This window comes from Leptopilina boulardi, unplaced genomic scaffold (assembly GCF_019393585.1).
Source record: "Leptopilina boulardi isolate dan_hultmark-lab unplaced genomic scaffold, ZJU_Lbou_2.1 LbouV2_55, whole genome shotgun sequence".
NCBI classification, from domain to species: domain Eukaryota; kingdom Metazoa; phylum Arthropoda; class Insecta; order Hymenoptera; family Figitidae; genus Leptopilina; species Leptopilina boulardi.
Window position 1 is genome coordinate 537,375 of NW_026138000.1, and position 19,418 is coordinate 556,792.

General features: G+C 26.0%; 3 protein-coding genes across 4 annotated transcripts in view; 2 read left to right on the forward strand and 1 right to left on the reverse strand.

Moving 5' to 3' along the window:
- The window catches only part of LOC127290076 (dorsal-ventral patterning protein Sog), a 171,356-nt gene that overhangs the window by 137,873 nt on the left and 14,065 nt on the right, over positions 1-19,418 (reverse strand). The gene's annotated exons all lie outside the window — the stretch shown is intronic.
- Positions 132-8,979, forward strand: LOC127290073 (uncharacterized). The gene is made up of 2 exons (XM_051318461.1): positions 132-238; positions 4,246-8,979. Exon 2 carries the CDS (start codon positions 4,337-4,339, stop codon positions 8,624-8,626), a length of 4,290 nt encoding a protein of 1,429 aa, XP_051174418.1. The 5' UTR covers positions 132-238; positions 4,246-4,336; the 3' UTR covers positions 8,627-8,979.
- LOC127290071 (uncharacterized) lies at positions 9,140-14,686 on the forward strand. Of its 2 annotated transcripts, none has more exons than XM_051318457.1 (2): positions 9,140-9,250; positions 9,808-14,686. In XM_051318457.1, exon 2 carries the CDS (start codon positions 9,903-9,905, stop codon positions 14,373-14,375), a length of 4,473 nt encoding a protein of 1,490 aa, XP_051174414.1. In that variant the 5' UTR covers positions 9,140-9,250; positions 9,808-9,902; the 3' UTR covers positions 14,376-14,686. The 2 variants fall into 2 exon arrangements, with proteins under 2 accessions (XP_051174414.1, XP_051174415.1); XM_051318458.1 differs by lacking the exon at positions 9,140-9,250 and adding an exon at positions 9,587-9,719.

Consider the following 19,418-nt stretch of genomic DNA (forward strand, 5'->3'; position numbering starts at 1 on the left):
AGTTTTAAAGCAATAAAAATGAGAAATTTGTAAAAGACAAAAATTTTTCGATTATTTAAAGAATAAAAAATTATCGCATTTATGTATAGCAACTCGGAATATAAAATTTTGTTTGATAAAGTCAAATAGTCATTTAAGCATAAATGTAACTTTCATTTTACAAACTAAATATTTATATTCATTGCTCCTTGGAAACAGTATTTAATTAATTATTTCAAGTCAGAAGTAATTGGTCGCTGTAAGTAAAATTTTTAAATACTACCTACAGTTACATTTTACGTCTTAAAATTTAATTTGCAACACTTCTTATACCATAAACTAAACGATTTTTAAAAATTAAAATTTTTTAGTTTAAAAATTTATTAATCTGAATACAATAGAATTTACTTTTAATGTTAACCCTTTAACTGCAGATGACAAAGATTTTATACATCAAATCTTTGCCAAATTTAATGGGTTAAGAATTATAATCATAAATAAAGAAACATAAACACACTTTGGATTTGTGATTTAATTACTTCTAAAATTTTCCTTTCGTTTGGAAATATTAACTTCAATTTCAGATATAAAATAATTATAAATAAATTTTCGGGGCGGTATTCTGAACCTTAATAATAACCAGAATAAAATTCTGAAATAAAAAATTTATTTTTAATGATCCTACACGATAAATTGCACATAAAATAATTCTACACCACTAATTTTGTAAATGAGTCGCCGGAAAGTAAAACCACACATAAAATTCTGACTCCCATTGAATTAACATGGCCGTCAGAATTTTATGTGTGGTTTTACTTTCCGGCGACTCAAATAAAATTCTACAGTTAAATGCTAGAACTTTTAATCAATAAATTTTTAAATTCTACACAGTAAAGTTCTAAATGAAAAACTCTCCACGATTAATTAGAATTTTTTAGATTCCACATAGTTAATATGGCAACTCATTTTTATAGGTTAATAAATAAACAATATACTTTGTCCAACGCCTTCGGTGGAATTGTGCTATTGTACACTAGTCACCAGTGGAGGAATGTACTACATTTCTCCACTGGTGGTTTGGCCAGTGGAGGAATGAGAAATACTGAGAGTAGAGTGGGGATACCCACTTGAAAAGATTCCCCGGAAAGTGCCCCCTGGAGATTCCATCAGAATTCCATCGGAACTTTCAACGGAATTTCATCGAAGTTCCAAAGAATTTCCGATGGGATTCCGACGGAATTCCGATAAAATTCCAAAGAATTTCCGATAAAATCCCGATGGGATTCCGATAGAATTCAAATTAATTCCTTTTTAATTTTTAGAATCCTACGTTAAGAAAATTTTTTAATATATAAAATAGAATTTTTATCATAGAAACTTTACTAAAAAATTTTATCTTAGTGTATGGCTCAAAAGATTAAAAAAATCGTATTCCCGTTGGAATTCCGATGAATTATCATAGAAACTTTCTAAAAAAAAATATATTTTTAATTAAATATTTACTTGACATCGTTAAAAAAATGGAATATGTATTAAAAAATTCGTAAAAGAAAAACATAAATCGAATTCAAACAATGTTATTAAACTTGACAGATCGATTTAATTTCGATTAATCGATTTCTAGCTGTGCTGATAAATATTTCATAAAAAATAAAATTTTTTAGTAAAGTTTCTATGATAAAAATTCTATTTTATAATATTTAAATAGTTTAACGTCCGAGAAATATATTAATTAGAAGGTTTCGTATGAATAAAAACGATAACATTCGGACCATTGTTGTTTTAATAAAAGTTTACTCCAACGTTTCGAAATCTAAATGATTTCCTCTTCAGGGAGTCTATCAAAATTACAATAAATTGTCAAATAAATAAATACAAAAAAATAAAAAAATAATTAAATTAAATACAGTGAAACATCAAAATAAATACAGTCAATAATTAATAAAAAAAAATACAATAGATAGTAAAAAATAAAAAATAAATAAAATAACAGTAATAAGTAATAAATTAAATACAAACAATTTAAAATAATCTTACCAAATAAGAAACATATATGTCAAGTCATAGAAATAATGGTCAATTGCGGTGTCAAATTAATAAAAACAAAACCACCCTAACGTTGGAGAGAAACATAGAGTTTGGAGTTCAAATCTAAAATTGAATAATCAAATTCACTATAAATTAAAAATTATATAAAGAATAAATTAAAAATTATATTAAGAATAAATTAATAAAGAATAAATTAAAAATTTGAAAATTAAAATAAAAGATTACATACCAATCAATCCATTTTTTAAAAAAAATTTAATAACTGAACAGACACATTATAAACAAAACATATGATAAATAAATAAATAAATCACACAATCTATAAATAAACAATATAAAATGAAATAAATAATAAATAAAATAAAATATTATGTGTTCTGTTCCCAACGTCAACTTTCAAACTGATCTCCAAACACTATCGACTCTTTACAATAAATTATCAATTGAACAAAACGAAAATAAAAACAAAAACAAATGTATAAGAAATAGAGAATAACGAAAATGAGCAATTTTTCATTTTAAATTGTTAGAAATAAAATTCAAAATTTTTTCATACGACTTATCAAAATTTTCCAAGTCTGTCATTTTATTTAAGCTATTTTTTCCTTCTTTTTTAATAAAACACATTTCAGCAAATAATCGTTTTTTATAATAATTATAATTATTTATTTTATAATAATAATAATTTTCTTAATGTAGGACTCTACAAATTAAACAAGTTGAAAATTCAGATGTTCATTACATGAACATTTTGCTTCCTCTTTACGATCAGCAAAAAAATTTGCTTCCTCGTGGAGAAAGTAAAATTTTATTGCCAAAATGTGAATTTTTGATTTTTTAACTTTCATTAATTCTTTAAATTTACCTCAAATGTATACTTTATATATATATCGATCGATTTGTCTTGACGTAAGGAATACAAATTTTATTATATATAACCTTAAATTTTTCTATTTAAAAATTTTTTCGATTAAAAAAAAATTTTTGAAAAAAAGACGATGAAATTTTTTTTTTGGGTATTTTTTAAAATCCTTTGGTCAGATTTGAGATATTAATATGATAAATAAGCCTACCAAATTTTATCTAAATTCATTAAAACCTGTTAAAGTTATCTTCTAAACAAAAAACTTTGAAAAGTTTTATAAACGAAAGGACTACAAAGCTTCCTCCACGAGGAAGCAAAAATAATTAATCGGAATTCCATCGGAATTCTATGAGAATATAATCGGAATTCTGTTTGAATTTCCGATGAAATTCTCATTGAATCTCCAGGGGGCACTTTCCGAGGAATCTTTCCAAGTGGGTAAAAGGCGTAATAAAAATTGCAAAACTAATAATAGATATTAAGCAACTAACTAAAACTTTTAATGATCGCTAATCACATAGTTGATGACAAATTGACAGTTGTCATATTAACTGTTAACTTATTGACAACTTAACATCAAATTTGTCACCAATAACACCGCAAACCCTTTTATTGAAATTTTTTTTAAAACAAAGAACTTTTTATAAAACTTGACACTTGATTTGACAGCTGTCAAAATATAATATGAATTAAAAAAATTATCAATTTTACCTTAAATTCTATACCAGCGGATCTGAAAATGTTTTTACTTTCATTTTAGAACGAAAAGATCTCTTTTCAGCAAACTTGACAGTTTATTTAACAGCTGTCAACTGTAATTTATAATTTTAATTAACCGTGGAGAGTTTTTCATTTAGAACTTTACTGTGTAGAATTTAAAAATTTATTGATTAAAAGGTCTAGCATTTAACTGTAGAATTTTACTTGCAAAATTAGTGGTGTAGAATTATTTTATGTGTAATTTATCGTGTAGGATTATTAAAAATAAATTTTTTATTTCAGAATTTGATTCTGGTTATTATTAAGGTGCAGAATCTTCTTGTGCAGAGTTAATAGTGTAGGGTTTTCCTGTGTGCAATTGAATGTGTAGAATAAAATTATGTTTGATTTAATTGTGTAAAGTAAAAAATTGTTAATTAATTTTATTTTGTCCAAGTGTAGGATTTTTTTTTTTGTAAAATTATCGGTGCGCAATTTTCTCGTGTAGGGTTTATTTGTGTAGAATCTATACCGCCCCTAAATTTTTGACTATTGAAATACCATTTATCTCCACTGTTTATGGAACGATTTTTAAATACTGATGCTAGAAAAATTATTAGAAATTAAATAAAAGGACAATACAATTTTTTCAGATTCACTGACGAAATATCAAAAAGTACACTAGGGATACAATAGTGAAAGTAAAAAAGGCAAAGAAAATTATTTAAAAATTTTCTATTAAAAATGAACGAAACATCAGTTTTTACTCAACATTCCTTAAATTTTCAATTTCTATCCGTTTGTCACTACATTACGACATTTGGTATTTTCTTCTACAACAAAGATTTAATTAAACTGGACCAACGAAATCAAACTATTCATGTGCTAAATACATATTTTCAATATCTAAATAATTCCCAAAATGAATACGAGACAAAACTTCAGCTTCTAAAAAAAGTACTAAAAGGAAGTGATCTCTATGGTGGTGGTGAAAATGAAACACTTGACAAAAAATACGTTGAAGAAACATATCAGTACATCATAAGCACGGCTCTATTTTCACACTATGGAAACATAAATGGATATTTGGCAAAAATAATTAACACAGCGAATGATATAACTTATTCAGCGCTTAAGAAAAATGTATTTCAACATTTGTCACGAAATTACACAACCAAAGATTATTGTTCACCTAAAAATGATAATTACAAAATTAGTTCGTTAGCAATTAAAAAAATTTTCCAAAATAATATTTGGTCAATTTTTCCCGAACCAGAAAAAGACACAAGTATAATGGACGTGGATTATATATACGCAATGGTTGGTTTAAAAATTAGTCGCTCTGTATCAAGAGAAACATTAAATATTTCGTATCACGATTATATTTTAATTTCCCGTGAGTTAGATTTACAGGAAAATTACACAAATGAAATATATGAAATGATTTTAACATTTTACTCAACATCGGCACTATTTTTCTATGCCTATAATGAAAAGGAAATATTTAGAGAAAATGAAAATTTTCAAACTAATGAATTTTGGATGAAAGCTTATGAAACATTATTTTTACACATTAATTCTAAAATGCATAAATTAACCGAAGAAATATTTAACAATAATCTTCATTACAAACTTGAAAAAGAAATATCTGAACTAAAAACTCGGACATTCATTGCAACAAAAATACTTTGGAAATATTGTAAGTATTCTAATTATGAAGATGTTCCTAATTTTTTCGTGGCACTGTATAAAACGTTCAATTGGATTACAAAACCAATAGTTTTTTTTAAATGTAAAAGAAACGATCTTCCCATTTTGGAAAATGTCTATGAAGCACAATTTAAAAATGTAAAAAAAATATACAATCAAATTGAAGTGAATTTAATTAGTAATTTCTTAGTAGACAATAATTTAGTTGAAAAAATAAATTCAAATGTAACTATTATATCTGCATCGGTTCTTTACAAACCTTATAGATGTTACAATTGTCCGAATATAAAACAAAAGTTAAACAATGATATATATGTTCTTTTTCAAGTAGAAGAGAATAATAAAAAAGAATATTATGCGATTAAACATGAAAAAACTGGAATGACTCTACTTGTAAATAGTGGAAATAAACAAAATTTTTCTAAAGCTATTACTAATTTAACATCGTTTCCAATAGATAATGGTGAATATTCCACGATTCTGAAAAAGGCTAATGAAGACTACAAAGTTTTTATTAAAAGGCTTGCCGACATAAAGACAACAGAGTTTGTTACAAGTATCATAGAGAACTATAGAAATGAAACTGCAGGCGAGCATATAATTCATTTTGCAAAATCACTTATACCATTTTACAGTTGTATTGAAAGTATAAAAGCAAACGATGAGAGAGGAGCTACGATCAGTTGTATGTTGGATGTCTTAAGTCTGATACCAATTGCAGGTGTAACGGCAAAATACGGAGAAAAATTAACCGAGACCTTAGTATCATCACTAAGCAAAAAATATTTAATTATTCCTTCGTTTGCAAAAACTGGAGTGAAAACCCTAATGCAAATTTCAAAAATAGCTGCCAGAACTGTAGCAGAAGAAATTCTAAACAAAGGCTTTTTAAGAGACCTATCAGTTGCAACTCTACGAACCATAGATCCTGGATTTGAACTCACCTTCCAGCTTAGCAGATTTGGTATCCAAACTATTTCCAATTCATATCGTTTTGCTTCTAAAATCTTTCTAAATCCTTCTATAATTAAAAGTTTCCAATCACTAGAATCCATTGTAAAAAGTCTGGAAAATATAAAACTCCCAACCTATAAAGGACTCTTACCAAAAATTCTACACGAGGAAAATAATTATCAAGTCGTTAGATTCTATTACCCCGGTGGTGTGAACACATTTGGACCTACATGTCTATCATCATTTGGAACAACCGCAGAATTAAGAACAATTGAAGGCAATCCATTTCAAGTACCCGTTGTCCCAATAATAGATGACGTCAACATAATTTCTCATCAACAAATTAGTCCCGAGGGTGGCAAAATTTCCCATCAACAATTTATTCACGAAGGTGGCAAAATTTCTTATCGACAATTTAGTCCCGAGAGTGGTAAAATTTCTGCTGTTAAACTCGAAATGACACGAAACGACCTTCTTCGAAAAATTATGTCCTACCTTAATACAGATATGAAAATAACACGTAATTATCAAGTTTATCACAATACAATTGAATGGAATAAGACGCCGGCAGAGAAGGAGGAACCTAATCCAAATGAAAATTTGAATGCAGAAGAACAAAATTTGGCATTAGGAGTTAATTCCGATACTTCTACTTTAGGAGAAAGTATAACAAATAACAATATTCCTGGAACTTTGAAAGAATCTAAACTTACAGTTAAAGGAGGTTTACCAAGTGATGATATTCCTGGTACGTCAAAGGGATCTGTTCAACTTAGTGCAAAACCAACTAATAATATTCCTAGAGCTTCTGAAGAATCATCATCTCATTTGGTCAGTAGTAGCAGCAGCAGTAAAATTTTTACAGAATCTAATAACTTATTTGCAATGATATTAAAAAAAATCCAACAGCAAGGAGTTTTTTTAAAACTAGAAGATAAATTAGCCTTGTCATCATGTCGAAGAATTCTCGAAATGATAGCTAGTTTCCAATACAATTCAATTAAATTACCAACGGATTTATGGTTTACCAAAACAATAAGTAGACTGTCTCATGTTAAGGATTTAGAGAATTTAAAAGGAAAAACATTTTATTTTAATGATCTCACATTTTTAACAGACATTCCACCGATTGTAAATCTAAACATCGTTCCTAAGAAATCGTCAACAATTGCATTAAAAACAGAAATTCGGTATCATATAAAAATTAATTCTCAATATGGATTTGTTGATCTTGCTGCATTTCACAATAGTTTCACAAATCAATATATTGTATTTCCAGAAATTGAATTCACTGTAGAGAATACTCACTACATTAATGGAAAATCTATTTTACAATTGGATCTACTACAAAAACCAATGACAAAAGAAAAATGGCTAAAATTAAGAAATCAGGAAGTAATGTTACTGCAAAATGAAGAAAAAATAAAAAATAAAAGAAGTACAAGTATTGAGGATGCTGCTTATTTTATATCATTAAATACTCCTCTACATAGATTTAGTGATGCGAAAAAAATGTTAAAAAAATACATTTTAAATACCGATGTGTTTTCAAATACAGTACCTACTTACGATATGTTGGCACAAGATATTTATGCAGGTGGTACACTTCCGGAAAAATATAACGAATATAAAATAAAAAATAACATTTTTATTGATGATGTACTTTTTCAAGAATCATTACACCAAGTAAACAATTTAGTATCTGCAGAGGAAACAATTGACAAAATTTATGGTGGAATGTCAATGCTGGATGTGGAATCTGTATTTGTAGTTTATCACAATACACCAATAATTCGTCAAAGTATGCGATTTGAAGATTTCTATTTTCTCGATTCATATTTCTCTAATAATTTATTATTTGATATTCATACACAAAGAAGAATTATAGCATCATTAAATCGTCTGGCACTAAGACAATGTGAAGATAAAATTATTAATTTTCCAAATATTCTTTATAGTGCGAAAAATCTTCCTGAGGAAGTTTATAACAAAATTTTAACACTCGAAAGAGGTAAATTTATGATATTTGGTTCACATTATTCATTTCAATCAAATGAAGAAGCTGTTGTAAAATATTCTCCAACCACTGCCTCTAATGAAAAATTATTATTATATCAATTGGAATTTAAAAATCCAACTGGAATTGCATATATTGATTCTAATTATCAATTTAAAACTGTACAATACTATGTTCCTGATGAACTAAAAATGAAGATAAGTGGAATAATTACAAAAACTATTGAAGGAAAAGAATTAAAGGTCATAATATTAAAAGATGATACACTGTCGAAAGAGAAACGTATCGTTAAATTAGTATATAAACTAAATGAATTATTTTCAACCAATACAAAGTTTTACGAAAATATCTAAACTCTCAATTATTTTTATTTTTTCTAATTTTAATTTATATTATGTATATGTAATGTAATTAATATTAATGATTAATTAATTAATATAATATTATAGTAATTAATATTAAATTTTGTAATAGTAATAAAAAAAATTAAATAATAAAAATAATAAATAATTATTAATATAAATATATTGCATAAGAAATATTTACTTTTAATTAAATAAAGTGATACTAAGAACCCAAGTGGAAAATTTATGTATCCGCATATGTCAACTTTTGCTACTTGAAAAAAATTCTAATATCAATTATATGAAATTGTTTTATATACAAATATTTAAAAAAAAAAAATTTTTGAAACTAACTTTTGCTACACGTGTAGAAATACATTTTAATTATATATTTATTTATTGATAAAGTTCTATGAAAAAATGTTAATTGAACAATTGAACATACAAATAAAAATGAAACTGTTGTTTAGAAAGATGTCTAATTATTTATTATCAAATAATTTTTTTTCTAATTCTATGTAACTAGTCACAAAATGCTAAAAATAAAAAGAAAAAAAAGGTTTAAATTTATATACAAATTACATTTTCAAACAAATTTTTTCTGTCAAACTTGAAATAGAACCATGAAATAAGGTAAGAATTAGTTCACATTCAATTGAATTTAATTATAATAGAAAATTACGGTTTTTTTATGTTTTACTGCAAATATAATACATTTAAAGTTCTATACGTATTAATTAGTTAATGAATTTATTAAAATTATTATTAATTATTAATTATTTAAAAATTATTTCTAATTTATGTTTTAAAAATGTATAATTAGATTCCCACTTGGAAAGATTCCCCGGAAAGTACCCCCTGGAGGTTCTATGATAATTCCGTCGGAATTCCATAGGAGTTCCAAAGAATTTCTGATGGGATTCTGATGGGATTCCTACGGAGTTCCGATTAATTTTTTTCAAAATTTTTAGAGTCTTAATTCCGTTGGAATTTCTTCGGAAATTCTTTAGAACTCCAATGGAATTTTAACGGAATTACGTTGGCAGTTCCGGCGGAATTCTGATAGAACCTCTAGGAGGCACTTTCCGGGGAATCTTTCCAAGTGGGTTATTTCAAATTTTTTCTAACTTTCTTAAGTTTATTATAATTTCTATATATAGAAGTAAAATATAAATTTTACTATTTTTCAGATCTGATAATTAAGCATCTAAAGTTTAAAAAAGTGCCGAGTTTCTGAAGATATAATAAAAAAAAAAAACTAGACACCAGAGTGTCATTTAATAAAATGGAGAAACTAACAATTTCAGCTCAACATACATCAAATTTTCAATTTCTATCTGTTTGTCACTACATTAACAGTTTCGGTATTTTTTTTTACAACCAAAATTTAATTACATTAGACCAGCGAAATCAAACTGTCCCTATACTAAATACTTATTTTCAATATCTAAATAATTCTCAAAATGAAAACGAGGCAAAACTTCAGCTTCTAAAAAAAGTATTAAAAGGAAGTGATCTCTATGGTGGTGGTGAAAATGAAACACTTGACAAAAAATACGTTGAAGAAACATATCAGTACATCATTAGCACGGCTCTATTTTCACACTATGGAAACATAAATGGATATTTGGCAAAAATAATTAACACAGCGGATGATATAACTTATTCAGCGCTTAAGAAAAATGTATTTCAACATTTGTCACGAAATTATACAACCAAAGATTATTGTTCACCTAAAAATGATAATTACAAAATTAGTTCGTTAGCAATTGAAAAAATTTTCCAAAATAATATTTGGTCAATTTTCCCTGAACCAGAAAAAGACACAAGTATAATGGACGTGGATTATATATACGCAATGGTTGGTTTAAAAATTAGTCGCTCTGTATCAAGAGAAACATTAAATATTTCGTATCACGATTATATTTTAATTGCTCGTGAGTTAGATTTACAGGAAAATTACACAAATGAAACATATGAAATGATTTTAACATTTTACTCAACATCGGCACTATTTTTCTATGCCTATAACGAAAAGGAAATATTTAGAGAAAATAAAAATTTTCAAACTAATGAATTTTGGATAAAAGCTTATGAAACATTATTTTTACACATTAATTCTAAAATGCATCAATTAACCGAAGAAATATTTGCCAATAATCTTCATTACAAACTTGAAAAAGAAATATCTGAACTAAAAACTCGAACATTCATTGCAACAAATATACTTTGGAAATATTGTAATTATTCTAATTATGATGATGTTTCAAAATTTTTTGTTGCACTGTATAAAACGTGCCAATGGATTGCAAAACGAATATTTTATTTTAAATGCAAAAGAGACAATCTTCCCATTTTGGAAAATGTCTATGAAGGACAATTTAAAAATGTAAAAAAAATATACAATCAAATTGAAGTGAATTTAATTAGTAATTTCTTAGTAGACAATAATTTAGTCGAAAAAATAAATTCAAATGTAACTATTATATCTGCATCGGTACTTTACAATCCTATTAGATTTTACAATTGTCCGAATATAAAACAAAAATTAAACAATGATATATATGTTCTTTTTCAAATAGAAGAAAATAATAAAAAAGAATTTTATGCAATTAAACAGGAGAAAACTGGAATGACTCTACTTGTAAATAGTGGAAATGAACAAAATTTTTCTCAAGCTATTACTAATTTAACATCGTTTCCAATAGATAATGGTGAATATTCTACAATTCTGAAAAAGGCTAATGAAGATTACAAAGTTTTTATTAAAAGGTTTGCCGACATAAAGACAAAAGAGTTTGTTAAAAATCTCATAGAGAACTATAGAAATGAAACTGCAGGCGAGCATATAATTCATTTTGCAAAATCACTTATACCATTTTACAGTTGTATTGAAAGTATAAAAGAAAACGATGAAAGAGGAGCTACGATCAGTTGTATGTTCGATGTTTTGAGTCTGATACCAATTGCAGGTGTAACGGCAAAATACGGAGAAAAATTAACCGAGACCTTAGTATCATCACTAAGCAAAAAATATTTAATTATTCCTTCGTTTGCAAAAACTGGAGTGAAAACCCTAATGCAAATTTCAAAAATAGCTGCCAGAACTGTAGCAGAAGAAATTCTAACCAAAAGCTTCTTAAAAGACCTATCAGTTGCAACTCTACGAACCATAGATCCTGGATTTGAACTCACCTTCCAGCTTAGCAGATTTGGTATCCGAACTATTTCGAATTCATATCGTTTTGCTTCTAAAATCTTTCTAAATCCTTCTATAATTAAAAGTTTTCAATCACTAGAATCCATTGTAAAAAGTCTGGAAAATACAAAATTCCCAACCTATAAAGGACTCTTACCAAAAATTCTACACGAAGAAAATAATTATCAAGTCGTTAGATTCTATTATCCCGGTGGTGAGAATACATTTGGACCTACATGTCTATCATCATATGGAACAATTGCAGAATTAAGAACAATTGAAGGTAATCAATTTCAAGTTCCCGTTGTTCCAATAATAGATGACGTTAACAAAATTTCCCCTCGACAATTTAGTACCGAAAATGGCAAAATTTCCTATCGACAATTTAGTCCCGAGAGTGGTAAAATTTCTACTGTTAAACTCGAAATGACACGAAACGATCTTCTTCGAAAAATTATGCCCTATCTTAATTTAGACACAGATGTGAAAATAACACGTAATTATCAAGTTTATCACAATACAATTGAATGGCACAAAACACCAACAAAAGAAGCAAAACCAGAGGGAAATTTAAATCAACAACAAAATCCATTGATGGCTCTTAATTCTGATACATCACTAGAAAGGGTGCCAAGTGTCAATATTCCTAGAACTCCAACTCAACGGGGAAATTTACCAGTGGAGGAAAAATTAACAAAAACTATTGCAGAAGGAAGTTTGCCATCTGATAATATTCCTACAACTTCGAAAGTTTCTGTACAAATTGTACCAATTTCTAAAAATTTAGTTGAAATTGTAAAAGGAAATTTGCTAACTAATGATATTGTTCGAGAATTTAAGCCTGTTATTAATCCAATTGCAGATAGAAAAAGAGGTTATAATAACATATTATCAAGTCATCAAAATCCAATTGATAAGACACCAATGAAAAAGATAAAACCTGAAAATTTGCCTGCAGTATCAGATTCTTCTATTATTTTACGAGGAAGCAAACCGATTGATAATATTCCTGAAACATTAAAAATTTCCCAAAAATTCTTTAATCAAAATAATTTCCACAATACCCTTGCTACATTATTAATGAAGTTTAAACACGAGGGATTATTTGCCTTAAGCAAACAAAGAGGATTAATGATAGATCTTCGAAAGAGTGTCGAAATCATATCACGTGCTCAAATAATTAAAGATTTTTATAAACAACCAATTGAAATATGGTTTAGTCCAACATTTACAAGTCAATCTGCTATTAATACTTTAAAAAATTTAAAAGGAAAAAATTTTTATTTCAATGATATTACCTATTTAACAACAGATAATTCTTTAACGAAAACATCAAAAATTTCTCTAAACACAGAAGTTCGTTATCACATGACATTTAATTCTTACAATGGACTTGTTGATCTAGCTGAATTTGATATTCAATTTAAAAATCAATATATTGTATTTCCAGAAGTTAATTTTTATGTAGCTGATGTTAAATATTTTAGTGAAGATGGTATTTTACAATTGGATTTAATACAAAGGCCAATTGCAAAAAAAAATTGGATAAAATTAAGAGAAAGAAAATCAATGTTACTTGGCAATGAAGAAATAATACAAAATGAAAGAAGTAAAAGTATTGAGAATGCTGCTTATTTTCTATCAATAAATATACCTCTACATCGATTTAGTGATTCGAAAAGAATATTAAAACAATATATTTTAAATAATGGTGTGATTAAAAATTCAGTACCAACTTATGATAAATTAGCATATGATATTTATGCAGGTCGTAAACTTTCTCAAGAATATGAAAATTATAAAATAATAAATAACATTTTCATTGATGATGTACTTTTTCAAAAATCATTATATCAAGAAAAAAATTTAGAATCTGCAAAACAAACAATTAATAAATTATATGGTACTATGAATATACAAAATGTTGAATCATTATTTGAAATTTATCAAAAAACATCGGCAATTCATCAAAATTTATTATTTAAAGATTATTATGGTATTAATTTATATATTAATGATTTTTCAAAAATATCCGATATACATGTACATAGACGACTTCTTGCTTCATTATATAGATTGGCATTAAGACAATGTGAAGAGAAAATGATAAGTAATTCAATAACTCTCTATTCGGCAATAAATATTCCCATTGATATATTTAGAAGACTTTTAACATTAAAAGAAGGTAGTGTCATTAAATTGGCACGAATGACGCCATGTTATACAAATGAAAAACATTTAATTAAAAATTGGCCAAAAGCTAAATCAGACGAAAGATTATTATTGTATCAATTTGAAATGAATAATCAAGCTGGAATAATTGACGTTAATAATATTCTTTCAAATTCAATTCAATATGTTATTCCTAGTGAAATAGAATTTAAAAAAGGTATTTTAATTATGAAAACAATTGAAGATAAAGAAGTTAATCTTATGAAACTTCACGATGATGAAGAAACATCAATAGAGGCACGTATGGTGAAATTAATTAATTCAATGAATAAATTGTTATCAACTGAAACTGAATTTTACATTAATAACAATAAAATTATTCAATAATTTATTTTTTAATATTTCTACTTAAATTGTAGGTATATTTATTATTTCTTTCAAAAAAGAACAATTTTAATATGTTAGAAAAATATTTTTTTTTAAAAATATAGTGATAAAATGTATAATAATTTTAAGAATAATAAATTATTGTCATTCTGTTAATGAAATATAATAAAATCCTTTATAACATTAGAACCGAATCGTCAATTATCTTAAAATTAGAGAAAAAAATTATGTTAAGCATCACTTTTTTTCTAATTTAATTTTAAAATTTTACTGAAAAATCTATTCAAAAATTTTAGAGATTAATAATAAAAAAAAAAAAAAAAAAAAAAAAAAAAAACAGCAGAGGGATGGTGACGGTAAGAAAAGCGATGTTACCCTTGAGATGGATACGCATAATAATTTCACTTATTGCATATCCGGTGGGTAGGAAAGATAAACAATCTGTCCTGGAGAATGTTATATTTTTAGATTTATTAATAGTTTCGCAGAAAAGTTAATAGCCATAATGGCAGTAGGGCCTTTATATATATATATATATATACATGATCCATGAATGGAAAAATTCGCGAAAAGCAAACGTCTCGAGAGCAGAGTTTATCCATTGCAGAGTTTATATATAACTATTTTGTGAAGAGAATTTGAAAATTTGTTTGTGTGTTTCAAAAAATTTTTTCGGTTATCAATTTTCCCCGATGACTGACAAGATTGAAAATATTATTTCTCTCTCGTTGTTATTATTCGACTAACATAAAATTCTCTCTCTTTATCTTCTCTTTAACCACCTACCCCCCATCCCCCCCACCCCCTTTTCCATTGTATATACTGTTCTTTAATAGCATTCTTAGGACTTTATATCATGTTATCTCAAGATATTTACACTAAGCAAACATACCCGAAAAATATAAGAAAAAATTTCTTTTTTTTTAAAAATCACTGTTTCAGAAAAAAAAAAAAATTATAAAAAAAGATAAATTGTATTAAATTTTTACGTAAAATAGATGAAATTTTACGTAAAAAAAAACATTTGTTTTCGTTAATTTCGTATAATATTGTACTTTTCGTTAACTACGTAAAAAGTAATAATTTACGTAATAAACAAATTATACCGTAATTTACGTAAGATGCGCATTACATCGTTATTTACGTTAAATTCGCTTTATCCCGTAATTTACGTTAAAAACGCATCATATGGTAAACCTCCGACCGTATGAAGCGTTATTTTCTGTAATTTAGGATAATAACGTTTGGAATATTACAATAACTTACGTATGATTCCACAATTTTACATTAATTTACCTAAAATACCGTAACTTTACGTATAATACCGTAGTTTTATTTTATTTTGCGTATAATACCATAGTTTTACGCTAATGTAGTATAATACCGTAGTTTTACGTTAGTTTACGTATAATTTCGTAATTTAACATAAATTTACGTATAATACCGTAATTTTACGTTAATTACGTATATTCTTGTAGGTCACGTATTCGGCGTATTTTACGTTAATTAACGTGTAATACTGTAGTTTTAGATTAATTTGCGTATAATACCGTAGTTTTATGTCAATTTGCGTATAATACCGTAGTTTTGTTATTTTGCGTATAATACCGTAGTTTTACGCTAATGTAGTATAATACCGTAGTTTTACGTTAGTTTACGTCTAATTCCATAATTTTACGTATAATTACGTAATTTAACATAAAATTACGTATAATACCGTAATTTTACGTTAATTACGTAAATTCTTGTAGGTCAGGTATTTGGCGTATTTTACGTTAATTAACGTGTAATACTTTAGTTTTACGTTAATTTGCGTATAATACAGAAGTTGTAGATGAATTTGCGTATAATACCGTAGTTTTACGTTAATTTGCGTATAATACCGTAGTTTTACGTTAATATAGTGTAATTCTGTAGTTTTACGTTAATTTTCGTATAATACCGTAGTTTTACGTTAGTTTACGTATAATTCCATAATTTTACGTATAATTTCGTAATTTAACGTAAATTTACGTACAAAACCGTAATTTTACGTATAATTTCGTAATTTAACATAAATTTACGTATAATACCGTAATTTTACGTTTATTACGTATATTCTTGTTGGTCACGTATTTTAAGTTAATTAAAGTGTAATTCTATAGTTTTACGTTAATTTTCGTATAATACCGTAGTTTTACGTTAATTTGCGTATAATACCGTAGTTTTACGTTAGTTTACGTCTAATTCCATAATTTTACGTATAATTTCGTAATTTAACATAAAATTACGTATAATACCGTAATTTTACGTTTATTACGTATATTCTGGTAGGTCACGTATTTGGCGTATTGTACGTTAATTTACGTATAATAGCGTTACGTTAATTACGTATATTCTTGTAGGTCACGTATTTGTCGTATTTTACGTTAATGACGCAAAAAAGATAGTAATAATAAAGTAATATGTAAAAAAAAGTTATTTAGAAAAAAAAATCAAATTTTTTTGCCAATTCTCATTCATGAAAATTAGAATACGTTTAATTTAAATATAAATGACCGAGGGCCGTTCCTTGACATTGGAAGTGAAACGCCTGAACATTGTGAGACTTATATACATATATATATATATGTTGGTGAAAAAATTACAGCCTACAATATCCTTGTCTCGGTTCCGTATACGAGTCATCCCATTCATTCTGCGACATGATCCCAATGAAAGTGGGAGGAACTCAAAAATTTTACTTGCATTTGCGTTCGCGCAACTCTCCCACATGCCGTAACGATGGGGTTTTATTTTCTTTCTTTCCATTTTTTTTTTTTTTTTTTTTTTTTTTTTTTCTACGTTTTTTGGGGCCCCGCTCTATCGATGATCCCTTCTATGGCAACAAGACCCAGAGTTATATTTCTTCACATCATTCTGTCTTTTAAGACGTGGGCGCGAATTGATAGCCTCGCCAATATTTTTATATATATATATATAATATATTTCAACAGGAATATAACGAAACGTCACAAAATGATATATTAATTTTTCAAATAATTTTATAATTTTACAAAATTTTATTTTTATTAATAAAATGAAAATCGAGGAAATTTTTTTTTTTTTTATAAGAAAAACTAAAAAATTTTTCAATAACATTAAATTTTTTTTTTAGAAAATTAATTTTTGATTTTTCTTAAAGTAAAAGAATTAATTTTTAAAAGAAAAAAAAAGGAATTTTTTTAAATGTAAAAAATGTTAAATGTTTTTTTTTCTTTGTATCGAGACGATTTTTAATTAAATTTATTATGTAAAAATTTTGGTAAGAAATTGTATAAATGAAAAAAATGATTCATTTTTTTTAATTCATGAAAATCTCTATAATCTTTCATCTCTTAAAGCCTCATGTTTACAAAAATGAATAATTTTTTTTTTTAAATATTATTATTATCAAAAAATTTTAATTCGCCACAAAAAAATAACTATAATTAATACATTTAGATTAAAAATTAAAAATATATATATATATATATATATATGTTTCTTTTTTTCACTTTGAGAATGAAATAAAAAAAAAATTAAATTAAAAGTTACACAACAATAGAAATTTTACAATATAATTATTATAAACCATGGAATGCTTCCAAATATTATTTTTACCCAAATTTCCAGCACACAAGCAACAAATTAAAAAAAAAAAATAATAATAATTGTAAAACAAAAAGTAAAATCTAATAATTATTTAAAAGAAAATAGAACACACAGATTTTTTTTTCATTTTATCACTAATATCAACTTAAATTTTACATTAAGTGATAAGTTATAATTAAAAAAAAAAAAAAAAAAAAATTGATTAGAAAACTAAGGCTTTTATGGGACAAAGAAAATTAGTCAAATTTAAAAACTATTTACGATTATGCTTTTTAATTGCATTTTTTTTCTTGTTATTAATAATACCTTTTGGTACCAAATTTATCAAAAACAAAAAGAAATTAAGAAACAAAAATTTTCAAATTAAAAAGCACTTCTAAATAGAAAAAAAATTCCTTCTGAAAAATATTTTGTATAGATCTTCAAAAATTTTGTTAAAAAAAAATTTTTCCAAATTGAAAACATTCGCTATTAATAAATTGTCTATTTTGTTTTCAACTTAAAAAAAAATTATTAAACAAAATTTTTCAATAAAAATGAAAATATATTTTAATACAATTTTTCACAAGTTTTTTTTTTTTCTTTTTTTGGCAGAAAAAATAAATTCATCTACTTAGGATAAATTATTTTGGACGCATAATTATGTTCTAAAAATCATTAGTTTAAAATTTACAATTCTATGGAATTTCATTTTTTATAATTATTTTTGTGCCGAATTTTTTATTTCTTCAAATTCCTGTATATTGCAGAATTTTCAACAAAACAATTTTTTCTATATTACAGAATTTAATTATATAACCGAAAATTCACTTTACAGAATTTTTATTTATTCGAATTTTTATTTGCTCAAATTTTCATTTAACATAATAGGGCATTTTAAAGAATTTTTATTGGGGAGAATTTCATTTTATTCTTTCAGACGAATTTTTTCATTTCTTCGAATTATTATTTGATAATAATTTCCATAAAAAAACAATTTTTCTGCAGAATTTTTAACTTAACCGAAAAATTATTTAACAGAATTTCTTAATTGATAGAATTTTCATTTGTCCGAAATTGCAAATGACCGAAACAATAATCGATTTTGGCGCGATTTTTAAATTATCAACCAATCAAAAAAATTATCCATAAAATTGTGATTGGTTGATAATTTAAAAATCGCGCCAAAATCGATTATTGCTTCGGTCATTTGCAATTTCGGACAAATGAAAATTGAAATCAATTAAGGAATTCTGTTAAATGATTTTTCGGTAAAAAATTCTGCAGAAATATCGGTTTTTAAGGAAATTATCCCACTTGGAAAGATTCCCCGGAATGTGACCCCTGGAGGTTCTATCAGATTTCCGCCGGAACTTCCAACGTAATTCCGTCGGAATACCATCGGAATTCCAAAGAATTTCCGATTGGATTCCAACAAAGTTCCGACGGAAT

Coding starts and splice junctions, on each gene's coding strand:
- LOC127290071 (XM_051318457.1), top strand. CDS start 9,903: ATGGAGAAACTAACAATTTCAGCTCAACATACATCAAATTTTCAATTT.
- LOC127290073 (XM_051318461.1), top strand. CDS start 4,337: ATGAACGAAACATCAGTTTTTACTCAACATTCCTTAAATTTTCAATTT.